This window comes from Cyrtonyx montezumae, unplaced genomic scaffold (genome assembly GCF_038088225.1).
Source record: "Cyrtonyx montezumae isolate F1298 unplaced genomic scaffold, pur_monq_1.0 scaffold_48, whole genome shotgun sequence".
NCBI classification, from domain to species: Eukaryota; Metazoa; Chordata; class Aves; order Galliformes; family Odontophoridae; genus Cyrtonyx; species Cyrtonyx montezumae.
This window is the reverse complement of record NW_027072054.1, coordinates 538718-551623: the sequence shown is the minus strand read 5'-3', so window position 1 is coordinate 551623 and position 12906 is coordinate 538718. Positions and strand designations below refer to the sequence as shown.

At 41.0% G+C, this 12906-nt stretch overlaps 1 protein-coding gene across 1 annotated transcript; it reads right to left on the bottom strand.

Annotated features, from left to right (window-relative positions):
• Positions 1 to 2061: 2061 nt before the first annotated feature.
• Positions 2062 to 5693, bottom strand: LOC136055780 (olfactory receptor 6B1-like). The gene is given in 3 exon segments (XM_065747662.1): positions 2062 to 2117; positions 3458 to 4025; positions 5346 to 5693. Coding segments are annotated over 3 exon segments (972 nt in total).
• Positions 5694 to 12906: the final 7213 nt, after the last annotated feature.

The window sequence follows — 12906 nt, the reverse complement described above, 5'->3', positions numbered from 1 at the left end:
CTTCAATCCTATCAACAACAGTAGCATTTTGAGGAAAGCTTAACAAAACCTGTTTACAATCGACATTAGCATTCTCAACTGCTAATTTCATAAGAATGTTATCTTTCGCTTCATCATCAGATATTTGTTTATTCAAAGCATCTCGATCAATAAACTGCATGTATAACTCTCCATTGCTTTGTTTTACTTGCATAAAGACTCAGACTGTGTTTTCTTTCACTCTTCTGGCAAAGATAACAATGCCTTTCAAGCAAAACACAGTCAAAAACAGTCTATGGGAGAGACAAAGGTGAAGATTTTCTTCTGCTTCTTTACCCTGCCTTTGTTCTTCACCTCTCCTTTCTCCTCCAGGGAGAGAATTCAGAAAATCCTTGGGATATTCAGACCAACATGTTTCTAATACTATGTTTCCTGAATGTATCCCACATTTTATTTAAGGTTAAATAGTTATTTAAGAATATCACCTGGGTAACTGACCTGAGGCAGGATAGTTATGAGTGGCAGGGAGTGTGGGAGGGAGGATATTAGCAAGCACCTAGAACACCATTGGACACCAATGTTTTGGAACTTCATACCTGAACAAGTGCAGAATCCTGAAAAACTGGTAGAATGTTTGCACGCTAGCTGGTAATGGTGACCTGGAAAGATGGTATGGCCATGTCCCTCGGAAGCAGCTTGAGAGAATGTTTGCTTCCCAGCCAGTAGGGATCAGTGTCTCAGCTAATAGAAGAAATCTCTGCTCAAGAGAGATGATGATATGGTGGGTACACATCATGTGCCACCCAGTGCTTTTACCTGGGTGACCTTGGAGATGATATGAGGAAACTGGATGGAAAATCTATTTTGATCCTAGAGGCACAAGTACATGAGTTGAAAGGAAAAACAACAGGGGATTCTACCATGAAAATTACTGCTTTGGTTTCAGCTATCAATATGGAAAGCCAAAGTGATCCTAATTGGGAAGGAGTGGCTAGAGCTAAGGAGTGATGAGCAGAAGTTGCTCATGCCTTGATAGTCCCATACAGCCAGTGGAAAAGTCTAATGTGGAGCAAAAGAGAGTGAGAGAGGGAAACAAGGTAAATAACTATGCTGAGGCACATGGAAAACAGAGGTGACTTGTTGCAACAAATCTGTCTTCACAGAAGACAAATCATGACTGAGATGGAATGGGCTACCCAAGGAGCTAGTGAAGTCACCGATCACGGAGGTGTTCAAGGAACATTTAGATGTGCTGAGGGACATGGTTTAGTGAGAAATATTGGTGATAGGTGAACAGTTGGACTGGATTATCTTGTTTTCCAACCTTGCTGATTCTGTGATTCTATGATTTGGTGGCTTTCTACAATGGAGTTACAGCACTGGTGGATGAGGGAAGAGGAACTGACATCATCTACCTGGATTTGTGCAAAACACTTGATACTGTTCCACACAACATCCTTGTCTCCAAATTAAAGAGCCATGGCTTTTGTAGGTGGACTGCTCAGTGGATAAAAAACTGGCTATATTGCTGCAGTGAAAGAGTTGTAGTCAATATCTCGAGATCCAGGTGGAGACCAGTGGTAAGTGGTATCCCTCAAGGGTCTGTATTGGGTTTGATGTTATTTAACATGCTTGTCATTGACATGGATAGTGGCATTGAGTACACACTCAGAAAGTTTGCTGACAACACCAAGCTGTGTGGTGCAACCAATATGCTGGAGGGAAGGTATCCATCTAAAGGGACTTTAAGAGGCTTGAGAGGTTGACCTGTACAAATGTCATGGAGTTCAATAAGGCCAACTGTAAGGTCCTGCATCTGGGCCAGGGCAGTCTCAGACATGAATACAAGCTGGGTGACAAGTGGATAGAAAGCAGCCCTGTGAAGAAAGACTTGGGTTTCTGGTGGATGTAAAGCTTGGCATGAACCAGAAGTGAGCACGTGCAGCCCAGAAGGCCAACTGTATACAGGGCTTCATAAAAAGAAGCTTGATTAGCAGGTTGATGGAGATGGTGACACTCCCAAGGCTCCACCTGCAATACTCTGTTCAGATCTGGGGCCACCAACCTAAGGACATGGATTCATTACACTGAATCCAGTGGAGGCCCACAAAGATGATTAGAGAACTGAAGAACCTCTCCTATAAAGACAGGCTGAGAGAATTAGGGCTACTTAGTCTAGAGAAGAGAGAGCTCTGGGGAGACTTGCTAGGGTTCTCCAAGGCAGATGAGGAAGGATTCTTTATCAGGGAGTGTAGTGATGGCACAAAGGATAATAGTTTCAAGCAAAAAGAGGGTAGATTTGGATTAGATACTAGGAAAAAAAAAAGTGTCACTATGAGGGTGAAAAGGCAGAGGAACAGGTTGCCCAGACAAATTATAGATGCTTCATCCCTGGATATGTTCAAGGCCAGGTTGAATGGCCCTTTGGGCAATTCTAGTGAATGGTATCTCTGTCTGTCCTTCCTTAATCTGATGCACTTTTACAGTGAAAAGACTGACTCAGTAGGTGGAGAACAGTGGGTGTTTTATACCTTGAGTTCAGCAAGGTTTTTGGATCCCATACTATCCTCAATTCATGAACTGTGGATTACATAAGTGAACAGTGAAGTGAATAGAAAGCAGGCTAAACTGTCAGACTTAAAAGGATTGTTACCAGGCTCACAAAATCCAACTGGAGGCCAGTCTCTAGTGGTGTCCCCCAGAGGTTCATGAAGATGATCAGAGGGCTGGAGCTCCGTTCCTACTAAGAAAGGCTGATGGAGCAGGGCTTGTTGATCCTGGAGAAGACTTTAGGTGACCTCATCATAGCCTTCCAGTACTAAAAGGGAGCTTATTAACAGGAGGGAGACCAACATTTTACATCTGCAGATAGTTATTAGACAAGGAGGAATGATTTTAAACTGAAACAGGAGATATTTATATTAGATATTATGAGGGAATCCTTTATTCAGAGAGTGCTAAGGTGCTGGATCAAGTTGCTTATAAGATTTGAATACCTCATCCTTAGAGATGTTCAAGACAATTATATTACATGATTCTATAAGTAGTTGACCTTTAGGGGAAATGTAGAGAAAAAGTTATGGTCAGCTTAGAGACCTTAGCTCTGGATAGAATTCTGAGTCTTAATAAACACTCATACAGGAGTAGGGAGCAAAGACACTGGGAACAGTTTGTGAGACCCATAGCTGAGCTCCCTTCTGTTTTTACCCAACTGTTAGGCTCTGTTCCCATAGCCACTTGCTTTCCTCATATGAGATAATGGACTTTCCTCTGTATTCTCTCTGCTTTTTCTTCAGGATCTTCCAAATCTTTTAGATCTCAGAGGTGAACATCAGAAAATTCATCACAACCTGTTACATATTACTGTTGCACAATGGAATGAGAGTTATGATGGAATTTTATAGTAATTAAAGAGAATTCTTGCAAATCTCCACCTGAAATTTCTAGGAGAAAACATCCCTCTGGCATGTTGTTTTACTAAGAGCCATCTTGAATTCCTCATTCCTCAGACAATAGATGATTGGATTGACTAAAGTTGTTAAGACAGTGCGTATCACAGAAACCAGTTTGTTGGAGCTGAAGGAATCAATAGGCTGGGGCCTGGTGTAGGAGGCTGTGTAGAACACTGTAACCACTAAAAGATGAGATGCACAGGTAGAGAAGGCCTTGTGATGGTCCTGGGCTGTGGGAATGCCCAAGACAGCAGAGCTGATGCACACATATGAGACCACAATTACAGTGAGTGGTACCAGAAGGATGAGTAGGGCTAGTAAGAAATCCATGAGCTCAGCTAGCGATGTGTTGGTGCAGGCTAGCCTCAGTAAGGGGGAGACATCACAGAAGAAGCGGTTGATGATGTTGGGCCCACAGTAGGTCTGATGTGAAATGAAATAAACCTTCCCTGCATGAATCAGGAAGCCACTCACCCAGGAGCCAATAGACAGATGGCCACAAAGAGTGCAATTCATGATTACTGGGTAGTGCAAGGGCTTACAGACAGCCACATAGCGGTCATAGGTTCATAGGTTCATAAGGTTGGAAAGGACCTACATCTAGACCTACATCTAGTCCAACCATCCTCCTATCACTATCCCTACCCAACTACTAAATCAAATCCTTTAGCACCTCATCTAAACGCTTCTTGAACAGTGCTAGGGATGGTGCCTCAACCACCTCCCTAGGCAGGCCATTCCAGTGCCTGACCACTCTTTCAGAAAAAAAATGTTTCCTCAGGTCTAATCTAAATCTTCCCCGGCACAACTTCTGGACATTCCCTCTTGTCCTGTCATTATTTATCAGGGAGAAGAGGCCCACCCCCTCCTCACCACAACCCCCCTTCAGGAAGTGGTAGAGTGCAATAAGGTCTCCTCTGAGCCTCCTTTTCTCCAGACTAAACAATCCCAGCTCCCTCAGCCGCTCCTCATAAGACTTGTGCTCCAGACCCCTCCCCAGTTTTGTTGCCCTTCTCTGAACACGCTCCAGGGCCTCAATGTCCTTCTTGTAGTGAGGGGCCCAAAACTGAACACAGTACTCGAGGTGCGGCCGTACCAGAGCTGAGTACAGGGGGATGATCACCTCCCTGCTCCTGCTGGCTACACTATTTCTAATACAGGCCAGGATGCTGTTGGCCTTCTTGGCCACTTGGGTACACTGCCGGCTCATGTTAAGCTGAGCATCAACCAACACCCCCAGGTCCTTTTCCTCTCTACATTCTTCAAGCCATTCTGCCCCAAGCCTATAGCACTGCATGGGGTTATTGTGGCCAAAGTGCAGGACCCAGCACTTGGTCTTATTGAACCTCATCCCATTGAGCTCAGCCCAGCTATTCAGCCTATCCAAATCCCTCTGTAGGGCCTCCCTACTCTCAGGCAGTTTGACACATTCTCCCAACTTGGTGTCATCTGCAAACTTACTGAGGGTACACTCAATTCCCTCGTCTAGGTCATCAATAAAGATATTAAACAAGATGGGCCCCAAAACTGACCCTTGGGGAACACCACTCGTAACAGGACGCCAGCTGGACTTAACTCCATTAACCACCACCCTCTGGGCACGGCCCTCCAGCCAGTTCTCCACCCAGAGAAGAGTGAACCTGTCCACACCACGGGCTGCCAGTTTCCTCAGGAGAATACTGTGGGAGACCGTGTTGAAGGCCTTGCTGAAGTCCAGGTAGACTACATCGACAGCCTTTCCCTCATCTACCTGTCTGGTCACCCAGTCATAGAAGGAGATGAGGTTGGACAAGCACAACCTGCCCTTTGTGAACCTGTGCTGGCTGGGTCTGATCCCCTTGTTGCTGTGCACGTGTCGTGTGATCTCCCTCAAGATCATCTGCTCCATAAATAGGCAGTGACATAGGCAATGACAGCCAAGAGAGTGCACTCTGTGCAGGCCAGAGCCAGGAAGAAGAATAGCTGGGCCATGCAGCCTGTGAAGGAGATGCCTTGGCTCTTAATCTCCAAGCTCACAAGCACTTTGGGCACTGTGACAGAGATGTACCAGATCTCCAGAATGGAAAGAGTGACGAGAAAAACAAACATTGGCTTGTGAAGCTGGATATTTGTCCAGACAAGCACAACAATTATTACATTTTCTGTCACTGTCAGCACATAAACCGGGAACAATATCAAAAAGAGCAGAAGCTGGATCTGTGGTTTACCTGGAAAACCAACCAAAATGAATCCAGTCACGTAGGTCTGGTTATCTGAGGGCATGCTGGTAATCCTACACAAGTTGCTGTGAATTTTGTGGGAGAAGCAGATGTAGCAGCAATTTGAACATTCAGTCAGGCTAGTTTATATGCAGACTGGGAGCTGGAAGCCTTTGTTTATAGTAAGAGCTGACTGGATTTAAAATAAAAATAAAAATATATCTATTAGTTACAATTAGATTTTCAAAATGAAGGTCAAACAAAACCGAAACAAAAAATCGCAGCCACCAATGTTAACAATACAGAAGCTTCGTAAACTAACATTAAGAATTACAGGAATCTTGACCAGCCAATAATGTGTACATTCATAGAGGGGATTTCACAAAGCAGATAGGATTTTTCAAGGACACTTTCTGGAAATACAATTAGGATCATAATCAAACAACTGTCCATTATATTACTGATCTAGGTTTCAAGTGTCTCATGAAACAACACCACACAGGCTCCTACATACCATATATGGGAAGGAGTACAATATGTATATGTGTGTATTTTGTGTTCTTTTGCTTTACATGAATTTTTTACCCGTCCCCTACATTTCTCCTCATCCACAGCTCCTCCAGTTATTGTTGTATCACCATTCACAATACTGAGCTTTAGTGCCTCTGAGCTTTTAAGGACAGTTTTAACTAAATGTTAAGGTTAGTCATACTCATGCAAATTATCAGGGCATCTTCACGGAATGTTTCATGTGAATTGCTTTAATGTAGCTTTTAAATGTAGTCACCTATCTTCTATTGCTAGTCTAAGATTGAGACAGGACCTGTCTCTGCTCGAGTTAGGGTAGTTAGATCTCCTCATGAGTAATAATGAATATGGTCCTTGGCCTCTAAACTGTGATTCATCTGGCCCTGACTATGTTTCTAGTTAGGAATGAATTAAACATTTCTGGACCACGTTGTCTATATGGCTTACACTTACGCTACTTTATATGTAATTATACAACTGTAATTGGAATATAGACACCTAGCATTACATATGGTTACTGCACTGTGGGGACTCATGGCAGCATTGAGGCATCTATACAAAGTGAGTGCAATTTTAGTTGCCAAAGATATCTTAGTCACTTGCTTGGAGTTAACAGATATGACACAAGTCCTGCAGAAGATCTGTGGCTTTCCAGAGCAGAGCTGAAGGCCTTCCAGAGTACTTCAGGAGGCCTGAAATAGCACTAGTTGACTGTGTTTAAGGACTTGAATTCTTAGTCCATTGTTACACATAATTAGTAGGTGAAATAGCAGAGATTGCCTAAAACTGTGCTGTTCTTGCTGCCTGGGGAGTTGATTATGCCACCCAGCTTTCAGAGGGTGCAGGTTTCTTAAAGGCTCTATACAGATATCTTGGATAACCTGCAAAACATCACTGGGCATTTATTTTTAATAATTGTTTTTGAGACACTAAGATTAGCTACAGTTAATTAGACCTACCTTCTGGATAGTTTATGGAAGGTGACAGAATTCCCATACTGAGATAAAACTAACATGAATGCGCAAAGTCACTGTTTCATATGCAGATAGCTTGTTAAAACTTACACACACGTTGTATACTATTTGTAGTTAACTCTGAGGCTAATTTGTTTTACAAGATGTGCTATGAGATTATAGACACGCACACTTACCTGTTTACCTACTCATTCATCTCTGCTTATACCAATATATTAACGTACTGTAGCTGATAATTATCTTTCTTTCTATAATTGTTTTAGGATATGTGTCTCTATTGTCAGACTTTGCCAGACTGAAAAGGATATGCTGGAACAGAAATGTAAAAAAGTCCACTGACGTGATTTCCCTTGTGGGAATATTATCTTTTTCCCGTTATTTCTTAATTGTAATTTTAATATTCCGCTGTTCCTTTGTAGCTCTATCTCCATATCTGCATCCTCAGCTCTAAAGAGGAAAAACAAAAAGCAAAAACATTGTATAATAATTTATAATTTATATTGAAATGTGTATGTGTGGGTGAATCTGCTTTAGAATTAAGTATTTCTGTATGAAATTTTTGAAACAGTGACATTTGTTTACTTCTCCATTAAAGACAGTGGCATAGGTTTACTTTGGCTGGCTATCTAATGCCTACCAAGGTTGTCTCTCACTTCTCCTCAGCAAGGTGGGACAAAATATGATGAAAAAGCTCATATGTCAAGATGATGACCTTATCACCTATCTCTTAGTTGCTATCATCAATTACTGGCAAAAGAGATGTGGCTTGAGAAGGTTCATTTATTGCCAATTAACAAAAGAGAGGAGAATAGTGAGAAACTAATATAACTAATATAAACTAATAAACACCTTGTCCCCACATCTCACCTTTACGCAGCCTTACACCTTTGTTTCCAACTCTTCTACTTCCTGATCGAGCTCAGCAGTTAGTATGGGGGATGAGGGTTTGTCACCAGTTGGTAACACATTCTCTCTGCTGTTCTTTTCTCACATTCCTCCTCAGCACCCATGGGATGCTGTACTTCCCAAACTGCATGAGACTCTTCTACAGGTTTCAAACCTTCAGGATCTGACTGCTCCAGCTTGAGTCGCAGTTCCTCCTAGATGAATTGCTCCAGTGTGGGATATCCACAGGCTGTAATTTCCTTTAAGGTTTATCCACTATCCACCCACTCCAGTGGACTCCTCCATGGGCTGCAGGAAGAATATCTGTTTTGATGTGGTCCTCCACTGCAGAGGCATTTCTGCTCCAGAACCTGAATCATCTCCTCCCCCTCCTCCTTCACTAACTTTGGTGTCTGCAAAGTTGTTCTCTCCTGCATTTTTTTCTCTCTTCTTTCTCACAGCTTCAGCACATAGGAGCTTTTGCCCTTTATAAATTGCGTTTTTACAGAGATGCTGCCAGCATCACTGATGGGCTCAGGTGTGTCCAGGAATGCATCCATTTTAGATCCAGATGGAACTGTCTGTTTTCAACATGGGAGAAGCTCCTAGTCTCTTTGCACAGAGGCCATCCTTGGAGTCCTCCACTTTCAAAACCTTGCCACACAAATGTAATACAAATTCACTTAAACGAGATTGTCAGAAAATGACAAGCAATTCTCTCCATTTGGGATCTGAAGATCTGTTTCCATCCATTAATTGGGCCAAATATTTTGCCTATTGTATTAAAAACAGGATGATGTCCCTAAGTAATAAAACTTTTATGCAGGAGAAATATCAGAGAGATTTGATAAGTCTGCTCACAGGAAGGGAAAATCTCATGTCTGCTTCATTTTAAGGTGCATTAAATTTTCTCATAATATAAGGAGCCTCACCAACTTATATATAAAATACAGATTTCAATTGATATATGGGTATATATAAGATTTTCTCTATATAGCGTGAACCACCTGAGTTAGACTTTAAAATAGTTTAAGTGAATTATATTCAAAGAGTAGCTGACTTCAGAAACACTGGCAGTGGAGATAAACTATGGAAAGCTGTGCTGATAATATTTATTTTTATTTTTTAGCTACAATTAAGTGAAATCCATCTCATAATTCTCAGATTTGAGGAATAAGGAAGGTTATAAATAAAAAGCTGTTTCAATAATAAACATGCATTAATATAAACACAAAGCAAAAAGCACTACTTTTGTGAAAATATAATGACAAATTTATTGGCCTATTGTTTATTTCTTGATTCTTGTTCTGAACAGATGGTAAAAAGAAAAAGAAGAATCAAGGGAAAATGTATCAAAATATGAAAATGGAAATGTGCAGGAAAAAAAATGTCATAATAAAAATATGTTAGAATAGCTTTATACTGATGTTAAAGGTCAAGAACTGTGCAAGGTTGAGAGAGCACTTTTTCCTCTTCTATTTTAAGGACAAATTTCAGTTACATACACTTTGTTCTCATTCTCTAACATAACAGGTAAAAAAAATCCATCCACCTGTAGCCAGTGACACCATTTTCATTTTTTTCAGCCAAATGAACGTTTCAGCACAAAAACCTTTACTTTCAGAACTCCTAAAATTCTGAGGAAATCAGTTCCACACAGAGGCTGTGCTAAGAGGAAAACACTTTTTTATATGTGTGATTATGTTCTGGGTCAACACTAATTCCCCTCCACTCTGCAGTCTGCTGTTCAAGTGTCTTAGAAGGAAAAATTAGCTAACCTTACTAATGCATATTCCACAAATTCAACATCTACATCCCATGTCTGAAGTTACTTGCAATGAACTGCTGTTCATTTGGATCCAGTCAAAAAAGTCACATCTGTAGGAAGTCTTCAATTTTGCATGGTTATTTGCAAAAATGTGGAAAACTCTGCTATATTCTCAGCTCAACTGATGGATAAATCATTCATAACATCTGTTTTGAGATGTCTTCTCCCTCACCTTCTGCATTACATCAGGATTACACACAAGATTTTTCATCTTCCTGTTTAAGGATCAGTTTCCTGGATAAATCTTCTTAAGACAAATCATTTAAGATCTTTCCTGCCTCCCAGTGTTTCCAAGAAAAGATTCCCACCACATGTTTCAAACTATTTTAAGGGTATTGGAAGCAATTAATGTTAAAGAGCAGCATTTAGAGGATACAGCTTGCTTCAATCTGACCAGAACAGAAACATGGAACTTTCATAAGAATGAGATTATTCATAAGTGTAAGGTTATAAAAAAAAAAACAACTAAAAGCAACTAAAGAACCCTTAACTTTAATTGTAAATAATTACTTTTGATAATTCAAGTCAAACATCATCTCAGAGAAATTCAGCACAAATTTCAATGAATATTTCTACAGCATGCGTTAACAGCTGAGAACTGCTGATGATTTCCTATGTAATGAATACATAGGAAAAGATCAGACTTAAACCGGGCCTGAAGCTGAAGGTTGTCCTTGGGAAGTGTTACAGGTGTGTGATGCTTGAATCACCAGCTGGATACTCAAGAAACACACTCCATTTGGGTTCTTTCCTTCCTGAAGTCACATCTTTTCAAAACAGAAATAGGAAGTTAAAAAAAAAAGAGGAAGTTTCTCAAGACTTCAGTAGAGAAATTTATGCATACCTACTGTGCACTGTTACATGGATCTCCAGATATGACCTGCTCCAGGTGGGGAAGCTGGCTACAGGGGGAAAATACGAAACTTTACTTAACAGGGAACTGCACAAACAAACATCCAGTAACTGAAAAACAACCTCCAGATACAAGACAGTGGTATGCTCACACGCTTCAGAGCAAAGTGATTCAATCCCCTCTCAGGTCCAAAAATAAGAATCATAATGCATGTTCCAGAAAAGTATCATTGATCTGATCACTGTGAAAAAGTCATACTTACATGACTCTAGATAGCCTGAACACAAAAGCCTTCCATGCAAGAGAAATTGGGTTTTTTTAAAAAAAACCATGATCTCCTGGGTCAGAGCCATTCAGAAAGTGCTCAAATACACCTGCCTGATCTGCAAAATTTGGAGCTTCTCTGAAAGGTGCATTACCTGTTCAGAGAATAAAATGCATGTCAACACCAAAACATGATTTTTCTTTTGTTTACTCTTGAAAGCAGGGATTTTCCCTAAAGATACCTTAAAGGCTGCTACCAGGTCTCCCTGAAGTCTTCTCTTCCCCACGCTGAACAGCCCTAGCTCTTTCAGCCTTTTGGTGTCTGAAGTGAAGGCCTTTAACATCACTTTACAGTGGAACTGTTTAAAATCCTGCTTACCTTCCTTCTAAAAGTTTATTTGCTATCTATGAGCTTTAACTTTCTGTCAAGAATCTTCAAAGCAGCCACCCAGTTAAGAGTTAAATTAATTTTATTTATTTATTTATTTAACTAAATACACCTCTTTATGAGCAAGGTATACAGACATAAATTATCAGCGAAACAGGGATGAATCGAAAAAAGAATTGAAACACACATTTGCATTACTTCACACGTCCTACACCAGATGATTCAAATACCATAGCTGCTATTTGCCTTCTCATGAGACTGTGTCTGCATGAGAATCGGGATTTTGGTAAGAGATCTGAGACTTACAAATATGGAAGTCTTCTTTCTAATTTGAAGGAAAGGGCTGAGGTGGTGGAGGCTCTGTTAAGCTAACTTTGGCAGCCATCGGGTGCTGTTATCCCCTGTGGGAGGGGACTGGTACAGTGACTGATTGAGACAGCACTATTGAAACAAATACCAATAGAGCCACCACCATACTCGAATAAGGTGATGATATTAGAGGAGTTGAGGAATAAAGAGAGGGAAGAAAAGGAAGAGTTCTATAAGAAAATGCCTTAAAATTAATATTTTAAAGAAAGAATTGCAGGAATCAACAATGTATAAAAAAAAAAGGGGGGGGGGAGAATTGTGGGAATAGAATGTTGTTTCTGCAGGAAAAGATGATAAGAATTTAGTTCATGGTCTCTGTGGCCATCTAGCATCACGGAAATTGGAAATAAAGATTGTAAATTGATTAGCAATATACAGGTATAGCTAGTAACAATTTACGTTTAGCCAACATGAATATATATGTAATATTTTGTAGTATAACATGCCCAAGAAAATGAGGGCAGATTGGAACTTGCCTGTCTGAAGAACCATAAGGAAGACCTGACACCCCCTGGTGCTCTTTGTTTAACAAAAGAAATGTCCCTTGGACAGAAGGGAAGAGGCCTTGGAAAGAATCACCATGTAAATACGATGAGTTCTGAGACACCTTGGAAACAACAGGATAGTGACTGGCTGGTAGCAAGGTAGAATAAGAACCACAATTTACAAATGTAAACCTTTGCTGGCACAAGGTAGAATACAAATTAGCAAGTGTCAGCATGTAATTAACAAATGTAAATCTGGTCAGATTGTGAACCTCGAATACCCAGCCAGTGGGAAAATAGGGCACGGGGTAAGTTTGGGGCAAAAAGTATAAAAGCTGTAATGGTGTACCCATAGATGTGCTCATGTTGGCAGGATGCCAGCCATTGGAATCATGAATTAAAGATTTCCTCACCAGAGATCCTGTTTCCTAAAAGTTATCTCAGATGTTGCTGACAGATATTACCATCATCAGTGAGGGAGAGGGAAGTGTTGTCAGACTGGGGAACTGGCATGGAGTGGATGTATGGAGTGTATTCTAGCATGAATCACAGTCCACTGAATGTGTGTAGCCCTTGATGGGGTTACTGGGGTGGTGGGACAGGGAACCCTAGGGGTCAGAAAAAGGGTTTGGTGTGTGTGTGGGGGGGAACAGAGGAACCTGGAGCTGAAAATGGGAGACTGAGGGGGGAGGGGTGGCGGGGG